The sequence below is a fragment of the Cheilinus undulatus genome, unplaced genomic scaffold, assembly GCF_018320785.1.
Source record: "Cheilinus undulatus unplaced genomic scaffold, ASM1832078v1 Contig12, whole genome shotgun sequence".
In the NCBI taxonomy this organism is placed as follows: domain Eukaryota; kingdom Metazoa; phylum Chordata; class Actinopteri; order Labriformes; family Labridae; genus Cheilinus; species Cheilinus undulatus.
Window position 1 is genome coordinate 51958 of NW_024571679.1, and position 21967 is coordinate 73924.

Below are 21967 nucleotides of genomic sequence, written 5' to 3' on the forward strand. Positions count from 1 at the left end.
GTATCTGTCTGTTTATCCATGAATATAATAAAAAATAAACTGAGAGGAGAAATCAAAGCATTGAAGATAATAATGAAACAAACTTGTACACATATGTATCTCTATATTTTCTCCTCTATCTTCCACACTGATGACTGCAACAATCTGAAAACAGTTAATGCTTTCAGCCACTCAGTCATTTTTCTCCTGTGGAGTGAGCGTGAACAAGAGGAAGAGGGAGTGAGGCTGCAAGCATGCAAAAGAGAAAGAGAGAGAGAGAGAGAGAGAGAGCAACTGAGCCAAGCACAGCAGAAAGAGGAGCTCTGAAGCTGACATTCCAGTGATTTGTTCATTTTTTGGAGCTGTATTCAAAATTTTAAGGGCTCATACCCCATGCTCATTTGGGTTTTACTGTCAAAGTAACGGCAAGCTCTGGAAATGAATGAGGGGTATCACCCTCTGTGGTTTCTCAGAAATGTAGAGCAATGAAACTTCCCAAAAAAAAATCTCATTGGCATGCTGAGATGATTGATATTCATTATGTAGGTGGGCGTGGTCTATTGGCTCAATGGCGCCCCCTACAAATTTTCAAAAATTCGGACCCCCCAGCAGGTTAAACCCAGGCTTATGAATTTCAGTGTGCATATAGGTCATCCTGAGATCTACAAAAAAGCTATTTGATCCCATGCTGAAATCTCAACAGGAAGTCTGCTAGCCTCATTGGATGAAACAGGAAGTAGAATTCTCAGGGGCTTGTGACATGTGTAGAGCAATAAAACTTGGCAAAAACATTCTCATTAGCATGCTGAGATAATTGATTTGATGTTTTTAGGTGGGTGTGGCCTATTGGCTCAATGGCGCCCCCTACAACATTTCGGAAGTTCAGCCCCCTCAACGTGTTTGAACTAGGATTTTCGAACATGTGTGGGCAGATGCGTCATGTCAGGATGCACAAAAAATCCTCTTAGACCCATATCATAAGTCAAACAGGAAGTCAGCCATTTTGAATTTTTTGGTAAAACAAGGCATATTTTAGAGGTCATATTTGAACGAAGTCGTCCTAGGGCATTCATCCAAACTACTTCATCTTTGGTGGAGAGCAAGAAGAGATGTCTTGGGTCAAAAGTTATTCGGGGTTTTCTCATTAGTCGAAAGGCGTGGCCATGGCGGCCCCTTGAATTATGTGATAAAAGTGGCTGGTGCTCATTAAAAAATTTCCGTTTATTACAAGATTGGCCAAACCCTGCTGAAATTAGCCCAGAACCATCCCTCAAGGTTGGTATTATTCAGATTCGAAGGTCAAGGGTCCTTACCTAAAATGGTGCGGCCATGAGAATTTTTCATCACCATGTAACAGGAAGTATAATTATCTAGTGCTAGTAAAGCCATGAAACTTTGCAGAAAAATACTCAGTAGCAAAACGAGAGGGTTAACAGGATAATTATTGATGGGCGTGGCTTTTTAGTTCAGTGGCGCCCCCTACAATTTTTTGAAAATTCAGCCCCTGCAGCAGGTTTAACCTAGGATTTTGAAAATTCTTGAGCTTATACGTCATTTTAAGTTCTACAAAAAAGCCTCTTGGACCCATGCCATAAAACAAACAGGAAGTCTGCCATTTTGATTTTTGTGGTCAAAATTCAGCAAATTGCAGACTTCACAGTTTTCAAAATTCCTCTTGAGGAATTCATCCAAACACATTCATGTTAAGGATATTGTAAGAAGACATGTCATAGTTAAAAAAAAAAAAAAACATTGTCACGAAACCTAGCACCAAAGTTCACAGTGGGAAGCTCAGATGACTGCCCTTTGTGGGTTGGGTGGGCATGGAATATTGGCTCATTTGCGCCCCCTACAATATTTAAAAACAATCATCCCCAGCAGTGCATATTACCCAGGTGTTTGAAAATACCTAAGCATATCTGTCATCTCAGGACCTTTAAAGAAGCCTCTTGGACCCAAATTGTAAAACAAAATTAAGTCTATTTTTGTCATTTTCCATGTTGAAATGTTTAAAACTCTGTCCTCTCTTAATGGAACCAAAATTAAGGCTCTTCTTCCATCTTTTGATGATACACAGTATTGCAACACAATTAAGAACAGGGTCCAAACAGTAAACAACACATTACAAAGTTTATATCTATTTATCCATGAATATAAGCTAAATCAACAAATTAAGATGAGATTTAAAAGCACTGAAGAAAATATTGAAACAAAGTTGTACACATCTGTATCTCTGTATATTATGCATCTGTATCTGTTTATTTCACACATCTGTTGCCATGACAAAATATTAAAGGTTATGAAAAAGAAAGAAGGTAGAGGTAACTAAAGGAATGGAAAAAATATCATCAAAATAAATGATTTAGAGAGAGAAACAGTCTGGATATAAAAGAATTAGGTTTATTATAAAGTGTCTGTAGTCAAGATCTTTTAGACTGTGATCAATAGTTCCATGTATGCATAGACAATTCTGAATCCTGCGTTTCAATCGTGTTATCATGTCAATCCAAACCCTCTTTTTACAGCTACAGGATTGTATAATATAAAGGTCAAAACCTTCAGTGACACACCAGATGGCAGCAAAGGCCACGTTTTTGTAGTTGTGAGGCTCTGAAGGGTCAAAGTGATGGGAAGACATTGGGGTATCAGCTACAGGTGGATGTATTTGACTGGGACAACCTTTAATTTTAAAAAAACTTTATACTTAGGATGAAATTTATTGTTCTGATTATCAAATGGGATTGTTGCTTGGTCTGGTTGTCTGCTGTTTACTCCTTGAGTTTTGATCATAGAGTGACAAGAAGGATACTGTTGGAATCTGAGGAGTCTCGGCTTGTGTCGCAGGCATGAAATATAAAATACTGAGGGTGCTGGATTTGCAGTAAAGTACTGTTTGTATCTGTCTGTTTATCCATAAATACATGGTAAAAAAAAAAAAAATCTGAGAGGAGATATCAAAGCATTGAAGATAATAATGAAACAAACTTGTACACATCTGTATCTCTGTATTTTCTCCTCTATCTTCCACACTGAAGATTGCAACAATCTGAAAACAGTTAATACTTTCAGCCACTCAGTCATTTTTCTCCTGTGGAGTGAGCGTGAACAAGAGGGAGAGGGAGTGAGGCTGCAAGCATGCAAAAGAGAAAGAGAGAGAGCCACTGAGCCAAGCAGAGCAGAAAGAGGAGCTGTGAGCTGACAATCCAGTGATTTGTTCATTTTTTGGAGCTGCTTTCCAAACTTTCAGGGCTCATACCCCATGCTCATTTGGTTTTACTGCCAAAGTAATGGCAAGCTCTGGAAATGAATGAGGGGTATCACCCTCTGTTTCTGTTAAACTATGAGTGTTGCAAAGGCACATCCCATGGGGCAGCATGCTCTGTTGCTAGCACTCGACCGTTGCCATACACCCGTGGTCGCAGCACATCCCGACAACGGGTTGCGAGGGCCCGTCATCGCTGCTTGCAGCTTTAATTTGTGTTTCCCCCTTGCACGTTATTAGAACGCACCCTTAGGAGAAGCGCCAGAAGACATGAGAAAGTCAAGAGTTAAGTTTGAACACACAAAGTACTCTAAAGAAACGAGAAGGAAGACAAAGACAAGAAGATATCCAAGATTAAGCCCCCTTTAATGACAAGCAGCCTACGAGGTATGTTTATAAGTTTCCGTTTGTTTTGTGTGACAATGTAGAGCACTTAGCTTAAACACGTGTGAATTGCCTTGCAAATTACGTTCGTATTATTATGTTAATTAGCACCTTAATGTCGCGTTATCGATGTATTATCTGTGCTGTTTTTAAGTGCATAGGTTATACGATCTGTGAGTATAAGGACAGTAAACGATGTGTTTATTTGATGATGTAAATAAGTGCTGCAGTTCTTGAGTTTAAGTAGCAGCATTGAAAGCTATGGACGCTACATTGTAAACATTGCAACCCATTCATTTCCTTTCTTATTTTATTTCTTTGTTTACCCAGTTCTCACAGTTTGGCCGGGTTGGCCAGAACTTAAAGTACACCCCATTTTTTAACCAAGACCTCATGACTCTTGCATTCATTGGAGGGAGCTACAGTGTGTTTCTATTATATATTTAATGAAGACAATATTCCAAAATTATTTACCAAGTCTGACAAAGGTGTTCCTCTGTAAATGTTACAGTAGAGTTCTAATCATAAGTGACCTGCTGCTCTTTAACTGATGCTGTCATTGATGTCTTGGAGCTCTGGAGTGGTTCCCTCTCTGTTAGGTGGATTTTGTAGTCCTGTTGCTCTGGTTTAGATAAAGATGTAATGGTTGATGTTGAACACTGACACATCCACAGTTACCCATAATCCTCATGCTTTCAGGGTTTTTTCTCCTTGTTATTCTGCTTTGATTGTGTTTTTTTCTGCATGTCTGCTCCTTATTATTACATCTACATGATTATATGTTCAGAGGTTTTCTGTGTTTTGGTGGTTCAGTAATAATCTAATATTATTTATTCATCATATTTATCTCTGCATCTCCTTTTAATGGTGAAACATAAAACTGAAGTGAAAATCAAATATGAAGTTGTTTTCTATGAATCTGAAATCATACATTCATAGTAGGACTCAGGATACCAAATTCAGGTGTGATGTTTAGTATTACCTGAGCAGATCACCTCAAGGCCCCTGCTGGTGTAACCAGATTCATGATTTACACACTGGAACAGAGCAGACGTTGTCTGGACACAGGAACCTCTGAGCCCCCACACCGGTCTTTCGTCATCATGTTTCACTCTTCTTGTTGAAACAGCAGAACCACATTTCAGGATTGTACACACTACAGCTGCAGACCTCTGGTTCCAGACTGAACCCTTCTCTTCCAAAGGTCTCCACTCTTCCTTGTGTTTCATCTCCAGTGTTCCTGCACACCGGCTGGGCTCTCCCACCAACCTGATATGATCTGGATCTAAACAGACAAGAACAGAATTATTACAGGAAGTGAACTAGTGAGTCAAATCAAAGCTACGTCTGCTCTCTTACTTTCACAGGAGAGTCCAACAGCTTTACCAGGTGAGCAGGTGTTTCTACCTGAGCCAGATCCTCCACAGTCCAGGAGAGCAGACTCGTTACCTTCACACTGGAACTTCTTAGTCCAGAATGGAGCCTCCACTCCTCCAAACATTCCCCCCTTGAAGACTGAAGGAGCCCCACAGTCCAGCTCCCTGCAGACCACCTGAGCACCCTGCAGGTCCAAGTCCTCCTCACACACTGGGGACCAGCGCTGGTCAGACCTCACCTCCAGTCTGCCTGAACACAGACCAGTCCCGTCCACCAGTCTGACAGAGTCTGTGGAGATTTAGGAGAGAGAGAGAGAAGTTGATGCCAATCTAAAAGCAGTCCTTTCTCTTCACTGGTTCCTGTCCAAGCTCAGCTGTAGGAGGATGGTACCAGGCTGAGACAAGGATCCTGGTCTTCACTCAACAAGATTCACAACAGAGCAGATGGAGGAGGAAGTTATTAACATTTGGACACTAATGAGTTAATACTGATACCTGAGCAGGTCATTTCTAGAACATCAGAGCTGGGCCGACCCACTGTGCTCACACATTCCTTTAATGTAGATTTAGACTCTACACAGTCAGGGGTGATCCACCACACAGATCTGTCAGAGGATTCCTTTATCCATCTAGATGAAACAGCAGAGCCACAGTCCAGTCTTCTACAAATCACAGCTGAATCCTTTAGAGTCCAGGAAGAGTACCGAGGATCCCCTGGTCTCCACTGTCCATGGTGCTTGATCTCTAGTCTACCAGAGCAGGTGCTGGATCCTCCCACCAACCGGACTTCATCAGGGCCTGAGCAAAGACAAGGAAACAGTTGAGAACAGACAAAGGGGGTCTACTTCAGCTCTCCTCCAGCAGATCTACAGTAAGTTGTGGAGTCCCTCAGAAGTCAAAGCTCAGCCCCGTTCTCTTCTCAGCTTTACATTTTCACATCAAGTTCAATAATCCACACACACAATATCTTTACCACTGTAATGCTGAGGACTCCTAGCTACAACTACACACACAAACTCAACCTGACTCTAAAGCAGGGTTGGACAACTGGGGGCCGGGGGGGCCACGGACGGCCCTCCATCTCATTCAATGTGGTCCTGAAATCAAAATCAGTTACCGATAAATGATTAACCTCAGGAAAACTATTTATTTAATTTTTATTCATTTAATGTTTTTATTTGATTCATTTTTAGTTGTTATTTCATCAAATATTTGTAATTTATCACATTTTAATATATTTTATTTAATATTTCTTTTAATTTAACATTTTTATTTTATTTTTTTTTCTTATTTTACTTCTTAATTATTTTTTCAATTATCTCATTGATGTCCATATTTCTTCCTTTGTCTTTTTCATAGATTGTTGGCTGCAGTTGTTGCTGTAAAGCTTTTCTATTCATCACTAAATGCTCTTGTAGAAACTGTGTGAGTAAAATACCAAGTGAGGATCATGTTGACTGAAAAAGCAGCTGTAAATTGATTTAGTTCTGTGTATATCTCATGGAAAAACTATTTCTATTTGCACTTGAGTTTAAAAACATGAATGTTGGTCTAATAAATCCTGAGGAAAGCTACATCTTCTTCCTGTTGGTGAATGTTTAGGAATCACAGGGCTTAGATTGATGATCAATCCAACAATCGGGAACAATCTGGCTCTTTTTCATTGACTTTAAAATGAATGCGGCCCTCTTGGTGACCAAAGTTGTCCATCCCTGCTCTAAACAATCTAAAGCTGGACGCCATTAAACTTCCTCCACTTCAATCCAAGCAGCACTGAAGCTGTTTTTAGCTTGATGACACCAAACAGAGCCCTAATAAATGGAACCATCAGTCCACGTTCTCACAATGAGGAAGAGTTTTTAATAGGCCTGTCAATAGATTTAAACTTTTAATCGCGATTAATCTCACAAATTCCATAGTTAACTTGAGATTAATTGCAAATTAATTGCACTTTTTGTCCGTCCTAAATGTACCTTGCAGTACTTTTTCTCAAGATTTAAATACCCTTATCAACACAAGTGGATAAAAATGGTTTCTTTATGCAAATGTTTGTTCATGTCAACAACCCAAAACAACAACAGATAAAGTCCAGAACATTCTCTAGTCTGAGCTCAAAGATACTGAACGCTGCAAAAATCTGCTGAGAGCATAACATGGTAAACTCAAGACCAACAGATGGAGATACTGACCTTAATGTAACATTACTGAATAATACCACAATAGTGTCCAACTTTACACTTCTAGAAGTTACCTCCTCTGTTCTCAGCAGCTGAACACAGAACCACAGATCTCATCATCACACATGGACATAAAGAGCATGGTCAGTGAAGTTTAAATCACTCAAAGATCATCCCTGATCCTTCACACTAAAACAGAGAATTTCAGCCTCACATGAGGGAAATAAAGGTTTACAGAAACATCCCTTTAATTACACTACAGATCACTGGGAGAAGTCAGGTCTCCTCTGAGAGCTCAGCAGTAAGGCACAGACACATCTAATGGTGTTTCACTGTTCTGATGTGAGTAAGGTGGACACATCTGCCCTGCTCAAGAGAAAAAGCAAGTCATTACTTAAAAATGTCTGCTATTATTTATCATATTTTAACTTTCAAACTTAAAAATGTAGTCCAAATGTAAAATAAATGCTGACAGTCAGAAATGAGTGTCATCAGTCCAGTAGATTTAATGATGTCAATAAACACACATGTAAAGCTTCTTTTTAAAACTCATGAACACACAAAGTTAAAGTCTGAGTGGAGAACTTTGAAGGTGTAGTAAGAGGACTGAACCATCTCTTCATTCTTCAGATCATAGAAGAGCTACAGATTTAATCTAAAACCATGTTTTCTTCCTAAATAAAGGAGAGCCACAGTCTAATAATGCTTTCAGCTTCTATTCTGATACTCTACAGAGCTCATTCACTAACCTCTGCTCTCCTGTCACACACCAGCCTCTGCTGCTCTGTCTCCTCCTCCTCCTCATGATGCAGCTGTACATTCACCAGCATCAGACAATCTCCTACAGGGACTGCAGAGGCTTTGACACTTCTGCAGCATCTGGATTGATGTTTTTATTATTATATTTTTTTAATTTGGCATTTATTTACAGTTCCAGTCGATTGTTTTACTAAGTTTCCTTTTTTCCAGTACTTTTGCTTTCAAGCAGGAGCTGCGTGGGGATGAGAGCGGTGGTAAACGGACCTTTGGGGGGTGTGATCGGACCAGTCAACGGTCAATTTACAGGCTCAGCGCAGCTGTAGTGCCGGTTCATAGCAGATATAAATAAATGAATAAATCATACTGGTCCAAAAGTGTGTCAGCACACCGGAAAATGCCCGGTACGCCAGATAGCGAGTCCATCCCTGCTTGCAGATTTGTCAGAACGTCTCCATGGTAAACAAACCCAGCATGGAGGGGGCGGCTCTCTGCATTAGCGGTGTGCTAGGCTAGCGAGTGGTGCGGGCTATTTAAGACTCTATGAACTTCCTGTAACTCCGTTCATGTCCACGGTGGGAGAAAATAACTTCAGTCTTATCTGACATGATCTGAAAGCTGAACCTGTCATTCAAAAGTTTCTGTCCTTTATCCATTTCTGCTCATTTGTACCGCATCACGATGGCGCCATTTCCTGGTCTGGCAAACTACGGGGTAGGTTGAGGGTCACACAGAACGCGCATGCGTTAATCATGCGACAAAAAAATTAGCGGCGTTAAAAGTAAATTGAGTTAACGCAATATTAACGCATTAACTTTGACACCTAATTTTTACACATCCTTCCTGATGAAGACCCTGCTCTAGGTTTCAGAAGCTCTAAAGCGGATCTGACTGACCCACATTTGGAAAGTGAGTCCAACTTGAAGCCAACAACTGGTCTGGTCTTCCTGGTCTGTAGTCTCTTTCAGTCTCAGCTCAGAATAATTGGTCCGTCTATATCAGAGTCTACCTGTGCTCCTCCTCTCTCTTCCTGTTTCTTTCATATTCCTGTTCAATCATGCTTTCATCTGTGTGTGTCTCAGTCAGCTGCTCCACTTTCAAATGTGCTTTCAATCATTCATTTCACTCAGTCATACTTTCAGTGGGACAACAAAGGGAAGTCAATCAAAGCTCCAGCTCTACCTGAGCAGGTGAGGCCAACAGCTGTAGCAGCTGGACAGGTGTTTCCAGTCAACCCTGAGTCTGGACAGTCCAGGAGAGCAGACTCGTGGCCTTCACACTGGAACTTCTTAGTCCAGAATGGGGCCTCCACTCCTCCAAACATTCCCCCCTTGAAGACTGAAGGAGCCCCACAGTCCAGCTCCCTGCAGACCACCTGAGCACCCTGCAGGTCCAAGTCCTCCTCACACACTGGGGACCAGTGCTGGTCAGACCTCACCTCCAGTCTGCCTGAACACAGACCAGTCCCGTCCACCAGTCTGACAGAGTCTGTGGAGATTTAGGAGAGAGAGAGAGAGAGAGAAGTTGATGCCAATCTAAAAGCAGTCCTTTCTCTTCACTGGTTCCTGTCCAAGCTCAGCTGTAGGAGGATGGTACCAGGCTGAGACAAGGATCCTGGTCTTCACTCAACAAGATTCACAACAGAGCAGATGGAGGAGGAAGTTATCCTGATGAACTAGTGAGTACAACTGCCTACATTTCAAGCTTTATTTCAAATCCATTCAAAACATTTTTGAATGTGTTTCATTTCCTCAAAAATCTGTTAGAGCTCCACAATGATGGACTCCAGACCACCTGTTTGATGATCAAATGTCTTTTTCTCACATTTGCTGTTCTCAAAGTGTTTGTGAATGAGCACAGCTCTTTGAATCATGTTTCTGTGTTTGAACTCTAACTCACAGTTTACCATTACAGAGGTAGAAACAAGGTCTAAAGGCAACAATAGTTAGCACTCATTCAAATGTGGATTTATGGACAAGAGAAAATCAGCAGGACATGTTCATATGAGACTCTGTTAACATAGTGATGTGAAGGACAAACATTCAGAAACATTTGGACACTGATGAGTTAATACTGATACCTGAGCAGGTCATTTCCAGACCATCAGACCTAGACTGATCCCCTGTTTCAATACATTCCTTTATTGTAGATTTAGACTCTACACAGTCAGGGTAGATCTCCCACACAGGTCTGTAAGAGGATTCTTTTATCCATCTAGATGAAACAGCAGAGCCACAGTCCAGTCTTCTACAAATCACAGCTGAATCCTTTAGAGTCCAGGAAGAGTAATAAGGATTCCCTGGTCTCCACTCTCCATGGTGTTTGATCTCTAGTCTACCAGAGCAGGTGCTGGATCCTCCCACCAACCGGACTTCATCAGGGTCTGAGCAAAGACAAGGAAACAGTTGAGAACAGACAAAGGGGGTCTTTGTGAGGAAAATCAGCCTGGTAACTCACTGAGTGTGCCAATCACCACACCACCAGGTGTATGTGGCTGTTTGCTACTGATTGGGACCAGGTGTGGCAAACTTAGATATATTCCTGGGCTGCAGCACTCTGTGCTGACTCATTATCTCACCATCAGAGGTATTGAGAGCATCTCCCTGTGTTTCTTCTTGAGAGTGTGAAAGTTAAAGGTCACCTAAGCATTGTGTAAAATGTTTCTTGTCTACGTTCTATGAGAATAACCAGTTGCACATGGATTAAGATTATTGTGCTGGAAAGCATTAACCAGTGTTTTGGTTCTCCTTTTCACACCAGTCTGGTGATCTTTGTTTTCTTTCATCTGAAGATACATTTCTCAGTCTCCCTAGTAGTTTGTGTTCATTGCAGCTGCACAGCAGCAGTGGTTTAGTTTCCCCTTTTCTCAGTATTGTCAAGAATGGGAGTTTTTTGGTTGTGGGCTAGTTCTCCTGAGCTTTTGTTCCCCCCCTTTTCCCATTTATCACTTGCGATTTAGTGGTTATCCTTCTAGGATAACTTTTAGAAACCTGTTCTCTGCAGTCATGTCCCCACTGCCCCTCCTACCTGACAATCTACTTCAGCTCTCCTCCAGCAGATCTACAGTAAGTTGTGGAGTCCCTCAGAAGTCAAAGCTCAGCCCCGTTCTCTTCTCAGCTTTACATTTTCACATCAAGTTCAATAATCCACACACACAATATCTTTACCACTGTAATGCTGAGGACTCCTAGCTACAACTACACACACAAACTCAACCTGACTCTAAAGCAGGGTTGGACAACTGGGGGCCGGGGGGGCCACGGACGGCCCTCCATCTCATTCAATGTGGTCCTGAAATCAAAATCAGTTACCGATAAATGATTAACCTCAGGAAAACTATTTATTTAATTTTTATTCATTTAATGTTTTTATTTGATTCATTTTTAGTTGTTATTTCATCAAATATTTGTAATTTATCACATTTTAATATATTTTATTTAATATTTCTTTTAATTTAACATTTTTATTTTATTTTTTTTTCTTATTTTACTTCTTAATTATTTTTTCAATTATCTCATTGATGTCCATATTTCTTCCTTTGTCTTTTTCATAGATTGTCGGCTGCAGTTGTTGCTGTAAAGCTTTTCTATTCATCACTAAATGCTCTTGTAGAAACTGTGTGAGTAAAATACCAAGTGAGGATCATGTTGAGTGAAAAAGCAGCTGTAAATTGATTTAGTTCTGTGTATATCTCATGGAAAAACTATTTCTATTTGCACTTGAGTTTAAAAACATGAATGTTGGTCTAATAAATCCTGAGGAAAGCTACATCTTCTTCCTGTTGGTGAATGTTTAGGAATCACAGGGCTTAGATTGATGATCAATCCAACAATCGGGAACAATCTGGCTCTTTGTCATTGACTTTAAAATGAATGCGGCCCTCTTGGTGACCAAAGTTGTCCATCCCTGCTCTAAACAATCTAAAGCTGGACGCCATTAAACTTCCTCCACTTCAATCCAAGCAGCACTGAAGCTGTTTTTAGCTTGATGACACCAAACAGAGCCCTAATAAATGGAACCATCAGTCCACGTTCTCACAATGAGGAAGAGTTTTTACACATCCTTCCTGATGAAGACCCTGCTCTAGGTTTCAGAAGCTCTAAAGTGGATCTGACTGACCCACATTTGGAAACTGAGTCCAACTTGAAGCCAACAAACGGTCTGGTCTTCCTGGTCTGTAGTCTCTTTCAGTCTCAGCTCAGAATAATTGGTCCGTCTATATCAGAGTCTACCTGTGCTCCTCCTCTCTCTTCCTGTTTCTTTCATATTCCTGTTCAATCATGCTTTCATCTGTGTGTGTCTCAGTCAGCTGCTCCACTTTCAAATGTGCTTTCAATGTTACAATGTTACAATGTCATTTAGCAGACGCTTTTCTCCAAAGCGACGTACATTTGAGAGCAAGAACAACACAAGCAATGATCTAGACAAGAAGAAACAACATCAGTAAGTGCCATCAAGTGCTTCAGGTCCATTTGGACGCAAGTGCTGCCGTGTAGAGTTTAAGGCAGAGTACCTAAAATATACGTTGTTTTTGTGGAGGTTTTTTTTGTTTTGTTTTGTTTTTTTTGTTTTTGTTTTTTTTTTTTTTTTTTTTTTTTGTTATTAGATAGCAACAATGAATCAAGCAAAATGTGGGATCTCTAATCGCCATCCATTAGACTTCACAACAACTATTTACCAAGTACCAATTGCTGGATCATTCCCAAAGAGCTGGGCAAAGAAATCCCAGAAGTTGAGCAGGACAGTGCGAGCTAACTATAGTTGGGAAACTTATTCAACCACTGGGGGCAGCAGTGGAGAATAGTCTGGCTGAGACTCAATCTACTACTGGGGACAACAGTAGAGAATTGCCTAGCTAAGTGCAAAGTGTTCTCTGAAGAGCTGGGTCTTTAGCCTTCTCTTGAAAGTAGACAGGGAGTCTGCAGATCGAATGGAGTTGGGTGATTCATTCCACCATTTAGGGACAACAGAGGAGAAGAGTCGAGCTAGTGACTTAGGAGCATGATGAGCTGGAAGTACCAGGCGCCTTTTGCCGGCTGAGCGTAGTGGGCGAGAAGGAGTGTAGACCTGGATGAGGGACTCCAGGTAAACAGGAGCAGTTTTAGTTACTGCTTTGTAAGCAATGATTAGAGTTTTGAATTTAATGCGAGCTGCAACTGGAAGCCAGTGTAGAGAGATTAAAAGAGGCGTGACATGAGCTCTCTTGGGTTGGGTGAAGACCAGACGTGCTGCTGCGTTCTGGATCAACTGCAGAGGTATAACTGTGCATGCAGGTAGGCCTGCCAGTAATGAGTTACAGTAGTCAATACGTGATATTATAAGAGCCTGTACCAGGAGTTGTGTAGCATGCTCTGTCAAGAAGGGTCTGATCCTCTTGATGTTGTAGAGGGCGAAACGGCAGGACCGAGCAATCGAGGCCACATGGAGCTTGAAGGTTAGCTGGTCATCAATCATGACACCCAGATTCCGGGCTGACTTAGTGGGAAAGAGATTATTTGATCCAAGCTGGATACTGATCTGCGGTTCCACAGTGGGACTGGCTGGGATGATAATGAGCTCCGTTTTGGGCAGGTTGAGCTGAAGGTGACGTTCCCTCATCCATTTAGAAATATCAGCAAGGCAGGATGAGATCCGAGCTGAGACAGTTGTGTCATCTGGTGGAAAGGACAGGAATAGCTGTGTGTCGTCTGCATAGCAGTGATAAGAAAAGCCATGGGAGCGGATGATTGCACCAAGTGAGGTGGTGTATATTGAGAAAAGTAGGGGACCAAGCACAGACCCTTGAGGCACCCCTGTTGATAAGCCATGCAGTTTAGACACTCCTCCCTTCCATGATACTCTAAAAGATCTCCCTGTGAGGTAGGACTTAAACCACTGTAGGGCAGATCCTGAGACACCAAGTGAAGAGAGTGTGGAGAGGAGGATTTGGTGGTTTACTGTGTCAAAGGCAGCGGACAGATCCAGCAGTAAGAGAACTGAGGACTGACCAGCTGCTCTGGCCAAGCGAAGTGATTCCGTTACAGACAAAAGTGCAGTTTCAGTAGAGAGGCCCCGCCTAAAGCCAGACTGATTCTGATCAAGTAGATCATTGTTCTGCAAGTATTCTGAGAGCTGGTTGAAGACTGAGAGCTCCAGTATTTTTGATAGGAATGGGAGAAGTGAGACCGGCCTGTAATTTTCAACCAGGGCTGGGTTGAGAGTGGGTTTTTTGAGCAGTGGTGTAACCCGCGCTTGCTTGAAAGCAGCTGGGAAAACACCTGTGGACAGAGAGGAGTTAATGATACAACTCACAGCAGGGCTGATTGTGGGCTCAATCGCCTGCAGGAGATGTGATGGTATCGGATCGAGGGGACAGGTTGTGGGCTTAGAGTCAAGCAGAAGCCTGGTGACCTCGCTCTCACTTAGTGGAGAGAATGAGCTAAGTGATGCATCACTAGCTGGTGGCAGAAAACTGAGTTGGACAGGCTCAGAGAATTGGTTGCTGATGGTAGAAACCTTGTCAGTGAAGTAGGAGGCGAACATGTCTGGAGTCAACATACTGGAGGGTTGTGGGTTTGAAGGAGAGAGGAGCGAGTTAAAAGCAGAGAAGAGTTTGCGTGCATCAGTGGCAGCACAGATCTTTGATTGATAGAACGCCTTCTTAGCAGATTTTAGAGCAGAGGTAAAACAGGACAGTTTTTGCTGATAAGCACTCAAGTCAGTGGTTTGTTTGGATTTACGCCATTTTCTCTCTGCCGCTCTGAGCCCTGCCCTTTGGGTTCTGATGACCTCAGTGAGCCAGGGACAAGGTGGAGTATTTGAATAGGCTTAGACACCAGAGGGCAGAGTTTGTCCAGAGAGGAGGTCAGTGAGGAGCAGAATGTGTCTGTGGCCTCGTTAACAGTGAGTGTGAAGGACTCGTTACATGAGGCTAGTGCAGCTGAGACCTCGTCAGACAGCTGTGTTGGGTCAAGTGACTGAAGGTTTCTGCGGTATGATCTTAATTGAGTAGTAGATTGCTGAAGTTCAGGTAAGCCAAGTGAGAACTGAATGAAGTAGTGGTCAGAGAGGTGAAGTGGTGTTACACTCAAATTAGCCGTGGAGCAATTGCGAGTTAGAATCAAATCCAGTGTATTACCAGCCTTGTGTGTAGGAGGCGTTTGAACCAGTTTCAAGTCAAAGGAGGACAGTAGTGAAATAAAATCAGTAGCCTGGGCTCTATCCAAGTGGATGTTCATGTCACCCATGACAACCAATGGTGTGCCATCATCAGGGATGTCTGAGAGTAACATGTCCAGTTCCACAATAAAGTTGTCCAGGTGACCCCCAGGTGGGCGGTATACCACAACCATGTAAGCCTTTATTGGGGCAGTGACCTGTACTGCATGATATTCAAATGAGGTGTTATTGTCCAAGGGTTTGAACTGGCTGAAGTTCCAGCTATGAGGAAGAATAATGCCTGTGCCACCTCCTCGGCCAGAAGAGCGAGGTGTATGAGAGAACACTGCATCAACTGATAGAGCAGTTGGTTTTACAGTGTTCTCAGGACGGACCCAAGTTTCTGTCAGGGCTAGGACCTGAATGTTAGACAGTTTAGTGAGGGAACTGATGAATTCTGCTTTGTTAACTGCAGACTGGCAGTTCCAGAGGCCAACTGTGATAAAAGGTTGTGGAAAAGAGGCATTCTGCAAAGTGGATAGATTATGCAGGTTTCGTTTTCTGTAACTATTGTGCTTCTTTCTGTTCCCATATATGACTTGTATTTTTTGGTTGCACATGTTGCGTTAGACTGCTGAGGTGCGTTAGACTGTTATGAGGCAGTGCTGCCTGTCGGTGGCCTTGCTCGGTGGACTCGCACGGGTAGACTCGCTGGTTTTTACCCAATGTGGTCTTCACACAATTGGGCTTCCACAAGGGCTGACGCTTCAGCGCAGTCTGTGTACTTATATAGAGAGATATGCCACAGATGTGCACAATTGAGTTGATTGTGCACAGCCGCTAACCGCCCCAGCTGGCAAATTTAGATTCAAACTCTCTTAAAGCTTGGACTACAGTGAAACTCCGCCCCGGCTGTTTTCACTTTAGCAATCAATAGAGGGAGCCACACGCGGCAACTGCCTCACCTATTGTTGCAGAGAGAGTGAAACTAACACGTTCAGCCTAAGCAAAACTGCCAACAACCTACTTCCAACTGAAACAACCAAAAGCAGATTCCTCTTACCAAGTAGCTTCTCCCTTCCTATCTCAAAGATCAGAGCTTGTTCTGCTGGCAAATTTACTTTCAAATGTGCTTTCAATCATTCATTTCACTCATTCATACTTTCACTGGGAAAACAAAGGAAAGTCAATCCAGCTCTACCTGAGCAGGAGAGTCCAACAGCTGTAGCAGCTGGACAGGTGTTTCCAGTCAACCCTGAGTCTGGACAGTCCAGGAGAGCAGACTCGTGGCCTTCACAGTGGAACTTCTTAGTCCAGAATGGAGCCTCCACTCCTCCAAACATTCCCCCCTTGAAGACTGAAGGAGCCCCACAGTCCAGCTCCCTGCAGACCACCTGAGCACCCTGCAGGTCCAAGTCCTCCTCACACACTGGGGACCAGTGCTGGTCAGACCTCACCTCCAGTCTGCCTGAACACAGACCAGTCCCGTCCACCAGTCTGACAGAGTCTGTGGAGATTTAGGAGAGAGAGAGAGAGAGAGAAGTTGATGCCAATCTAAAAGCAGTCCTTTCTCTTCACTGGTTCCTGTCCAAGCTCAGCTGTAGGAGGATGGTACCAGGCTGAGACAAGGATCCTGGTCTTCACTCAACAAGATTCACAACAGAGCAGATGGAGGAGGAAGTTATCCTGATGAACTAGTGAGTACAACTGCCTACATTTCAAGCTTTATTTCAAATCCATTCAAAACATTTTTGAATGTGTTTCATTTCCTCAAAAATCTGTTAGAGCTCCACAATGATGGACTCCAGACCACCTGTTTGATGATCAAATGTCTTTTTCTCACATTTGCTGTTCTCAAAGTGTTTGTGAATGAGCACAGCTCTTTGAATCATGTTTCTGTGTTTGAACTCTAACTCACAGTTTACCATTACAGAGGTAGAAACAAGGTCTAAAGGCAACAATAGTTAGCACTCATTCAAATGTGGATTTATGGACAAGAGAAAATCAGCAGGACATGTTCATATGAGACTCTGTTAACATAGTGATGTGAAGGACAAACATTCAGAAACATTTGGACACTAATGAGTTAATACTGATACCTGAGCAGGTCATTTCTAGAACATCAGGGCTGGACTGATCCACTGTTTCCACACATTCCTTTAATGTAGATTTAGACTCTACACAGTCAGGGGTGATCCTCCACACAGGTCTGAGAGAGGATTCCTTTATCAGTCTAGCTGAAACAGCAGAGCCACAGTCCAGTCTTCTACAAATCACAGCTGGAAACTTTAGAGTCCAGGAAAAGTACCAAGGATCCACTGGTCTCCACTGTCCATGGTGCTTGATCTCTAGTCTACCAGAGCAGGTGCTGGATCCTCCCACCAACCGGACTTCATCATCAGGGCCTGACCAAAGACAAGGAAACAGTTGAGAACAGACAAAAGGGGTCTACTTCAGCTCTCCTCCAGCAGATCTACAGTAAGTTGTGGAGTCCCTCAGAAGTCAAAGCTCAGCCCCGTTCTCTTCTCAGCTTTACATTTTCACATCAAGTTCAATAATCCACACACACAATATCTTTACCACTGTAATGCTGAGGACTCCTAGCTACAACTACACACACAAACTCAACCTGACTCTGAATGATCGTAACTGTCTGAAAAAAAATTTCCTCCAAGTCCATCAAAACAAAACTGACACTGTTAATTTTTGGTCGTTTGCAACAAACAGGTGTTTACTAAATGTGTAGCTGTTCACATCCCTCAGAGGAATATCTGACACCTCCTTTCTAAGGTTAACCCTGGTCCTTTTTTAGGAAGGTTTGGAGTAGGTCTGAGTGATCCAGATTTATTTCTATCCAGTGGATGTTTACCTATGTGTTAATGTATAGAGATTTATAAACAGCCTATTAAAATGTGCCACCTCATCATCTTTACCTGACCCAGTCTGGGACATAACCCTTGTATTATTGTGACTCTGACAGTGAGGATTAAATTAAAGTGAGGATTAAATTAATGTGACTCTGAAAGTGAGGATTAAATTCAAGTGAGGATTAAATTAATGTGACTCTGACAGTGAGAATTGAATTAAAGTGAGGATTGAATTAATGTGACTCTGACAATGAGGATTAAATAAATGTGACTCTGACAGTGAGGATTAAAATTAGTGTGAATCTGACAGTGAGGATTAAATTAATGTGACTCTGACAGTGAGGATTAAATTAATGTGACTGACAGTGAGGATTAATGTGACTGACAGTGAGGATTGAATTAAAGTAAGGATTAAATTAATGTGACTCTGAAAGTGAGGATTAAATTAAAGTGACTCTGACAGTGAGGATTGAATTAATGTGACTCTGACAGTGAGGATTAAATTAATGTGAGGATTAAATTAATGTGATTCTGACAGTGGGGATGAATTAATGTGACTCTGACAGTGAGGATTAAATTAATGTGACTCTGACAGTGAGGATGAATTAAAGTGAGGATTAAATTAATGTCACCCTGACAGTGAGGATTAAATTAATGTGACTCTGACAGTAAGGATTAAATTAATGTGATTCTGACAATGAGTATTAAATCAAAGTGAGGATTAAATTAATGTGACTCTGATAGTGAGGATTAAATTCAAGTGAGGATTAAATTAATGTGAGGATTAAATTAATGTGACTCTGACAGTAAGGATTAAATTAATGTGATTCTGACAATGAGGATTAAATCAAAGTGAGGATTACATTAATGTGACTCTGACAGTGAGGATTAAATTAATGTGACTCTGACAGTGAGGATTAAATTAATGTGACTGACAGTGAGGATTGAATTAAAGTAAGGATTAAATTAATGTGACTCTGAAAGTGAGGATTAAATTAAAGTGACTCTGACAGTGAGGATTAAATTAATGTGACTCTGACAGTTAGGATTAAATTAATGTGAGGATTAAATTAATGTGACTGACAGTGGGGATGAATTAATGTGACTCTGACAGTGAGGATTAAATTAATGTGACTCTGACAGTAAGGATGAATTAAAGTGAGGATTAAATTAATGTGACTCTGACAGTGAGGATTTAATTAATGTGACTCTGACAGTGAGGACTGAATTAAAGTGAGGATTAAATTAATGTCACCCTGACAGTGAGGATTAAATTAATGTGACTCTGACAGTAAGGATTAAATTAATGTGATTCTGACAATGAGTATTAAATCAAAGTGAGCATTAAATTAATGTGACTCTGACAGTGAGGATTATATTCAAGTGAGGACTGAATTAAAGTGAGGATTAAATTAATGTGACTCTGACAGTAAGGATTAAATTAATGTGATTCTGACAATGAGGATTAAATCAAAGTGAGGATTACATTAATGTGACTCTGACAGTGAGGATTTAATTAATGTGACTCTGACAGTGAGGATTAAATTCAAGTGAGGATTAAATTAATGTGAGGATTAAATTAATGTGACTCTGACAGTAAGGATTAAATTAATGTGATTCTGACAATGAGGATTAAATCAAAGTGAGGATTACATTAATGTGACTCTGACAGTGAGGATTAAATTAATGTGACTCTGACAGTGAGGATTAAATTAATGTGACTCTGACAGTGAATGCTCTCGTTGTCAGTAGAGTCTGTTGGTTTTAAAGAAAGTGCTGTGACAGTTGTTCATGGCTGATTGAAAGGATCTGGTCTTTAAGATCTCTCTCCTCTCAGTAATGTTGTTTGATACTCAGAAAAAAACTACAGGAGCCTGTTAGTGACAACATGAAAAATATGTTGAAGCTTCAGGCTGATGTAGTCCACATGTTGAGAACATAATAAAATTATCTTTTTACTCCAAACACTTTTGATTTTTTTTTTCTTTCACCACATTGAACAGAGAAAATTGAATCACTATAGAAGGTCTAAAGTTCAGAACAACATGAAGTCAAACCTACCTGAGCAGGTTATCTGCAGGTTTCTAGAATATGCCGGTGGTTCAGTCCTTGAGGAGGTCTCTGGTGGTCCCAGTGAAAGTACAGAACCACAGTCCAGCTGTCTGCACAGCGTCTCTGCAGACGTCAGGTTCCACTCAGACAGAGAGGCGTTTACTGCTCTCCAGTCATCTCCATCTCTCCTCTCCAGGATCCCAGCACAGCGGCTGGCTCCGCCCACCAACCTGACATCATCAGGAACCGCTAAACAGAGACACACAGGTAATCAGTTAGAGACAAAGAAAGACAGGAAACCCTCTCACTCCTCCTTCATGTGTCTGTAAGTTTGTGTCTTCAGCCCAGAGATCTGAAGAGAGCAGAATAGAAATACAACTGCACACACAGAAAAAACTGACCTCAAGATTACTGAGAAGAAACAACAATCCACTCTGAGACACTCTGATGTGATCCAAATCCTTAACTAAACAGGGATGAAGGCATTTCAGCTGCAGCAAGTCTTCATCAGGACAGCTGCTGTTTCTACCATGACCTCTATCTGAAATCAATCTGCTCCTTCATTCTTTCATTTTCTGCTCTTTTATGTTTGTCCTCTCATCCAGAGAGAACCTGATCCTGGTTCTAATGTTCTAGACCGTTCTGACCCGTGTAGCTCTCACCCTCCTCTACCTATAAAGAAAGTAAACCTGTCAGTTCATAGTCACATTTATGAGCTTCATGATAGAAACCAAAGGAGCCAGAGCAGACAGCAGAGACATGCATCCATCACTGACAGCTGAGCTCAGGGATATCTAACACCATGACAACCATGACATCATGGATGACAGACACATACAAATAAACACTGAATATGTTCATTAGCACATGTTCCCTTTCCAATACCATATTTCCTACCTCAAACATTCTGCTGACAGCAGCAGATCCTCACAGACTCAGACTAACAACAGGTTAGTTAGTTAGAGACTATAGAGCTGCAGGGTTTCTCTGACATGTGTAAATATGAAACAGCATTCTAGAGACATTTCTTAACCCTTCTCCGGCTGTTCCAGTGTCTTTTTCAGTTCTGATAGAGAGAGTTCAGAACTGAGTGAATCCTGAGAACAGCCAGAGAAGGAGCAGTTCATTTCATCAACACTCAGAGGGAAATTGGAGCTATGTGACAGTTTCAGGTCAGGGTCAGTGAAGCATCTACCTGTGGACAAACCTCCAGGTGTAAAGAATAACACAGGAGGACCTTATTTTAGGGGAGATCAGCAAACACACCAGGATTATCATGGCTCCACCAAATCTGAATTTAAGTGGTGGACAATTTACTTCAAGTTAAAGTGCTGAATTAAAAACTTTCATTGATGAAAAAAGGTCCATGGTAACACCAAAATCACACGTTTATCAGAGGATAACATTCTTTATATGCAGAATGTTTCAGATCAGATTTCAAGAGGAGGGTTAAGTCTGGCTGTGTGAACCATGTTCAGATCCATGTGTAGAAATGAGGGTTTTTATCAGATGATCAGAGATGTCTTTGCATGAACTTCATCAGCACACAACCACAGATAAAATCACACCACCGTGTTCAGTCAGGGAAAGAGTGAGTCAGATCTGAGTAAACACATGCTATGGAGTCAGATTTTACGGATGCTAAATGGACTTAAGGTCCAGAAAAAGCTTTTTAAAGTCTTTAACACCACAGGTCGCACTTGACTGATACGTAGGATGGACGTCAGTTTAGACCAGTGAAGCAGTGGGAGCATTTTAGGGTTGAATGTCTGACTTCAAACACCCCTGTTCTCAACTGGCCACCGTAAGGTTGTGAACTGGATATAAAACAGACATGATGTGGTCTTCAGATAATTATCAATTCACTAAATTATTCAATGGCTTTCAGGGGAGCATCATTTTCTCTTAACACCACAGTTTTCCAAGTCACATTTTTGACTGATTTTTATTCATTTATTTGGATCCCCATCAGCCATG

At 41.6% G+C, this 21967-nt stretch overlaps 1 protein-coding gene across 1 annotated transcript; it reads right to left on the reverse strand.

Moving 5' to 3' along the window:
* Positions 1 to 4797: 4797 nt before the first annotated feature.
* Positions 4798 to 20803, reverse strand: LOC121506617 (scavenger receptor cysteine-rich type 1 protein M130-like; the record flags this gene model as incomplete). The annotated part of the gene is made up of 7 exons (XM_041782431.1): positions 20767 to 20803; positions 20000 to 20239; positions 10195 to 10317; positions 9117 to 9425; positions 5497 to 5799; positions 4985 to 5290; positions 4798 to 4910 (listed from the first exon to the last, which is right to left on the reverse strand). Coding segments are annotated over exons 1-7 (1431 nt in total), but the record flags the coding sequence as incomplete, so codon positions are not given.
* Between the last annotated feature and the right edge of the window lie 1164 nt (positions 20804 to 21967).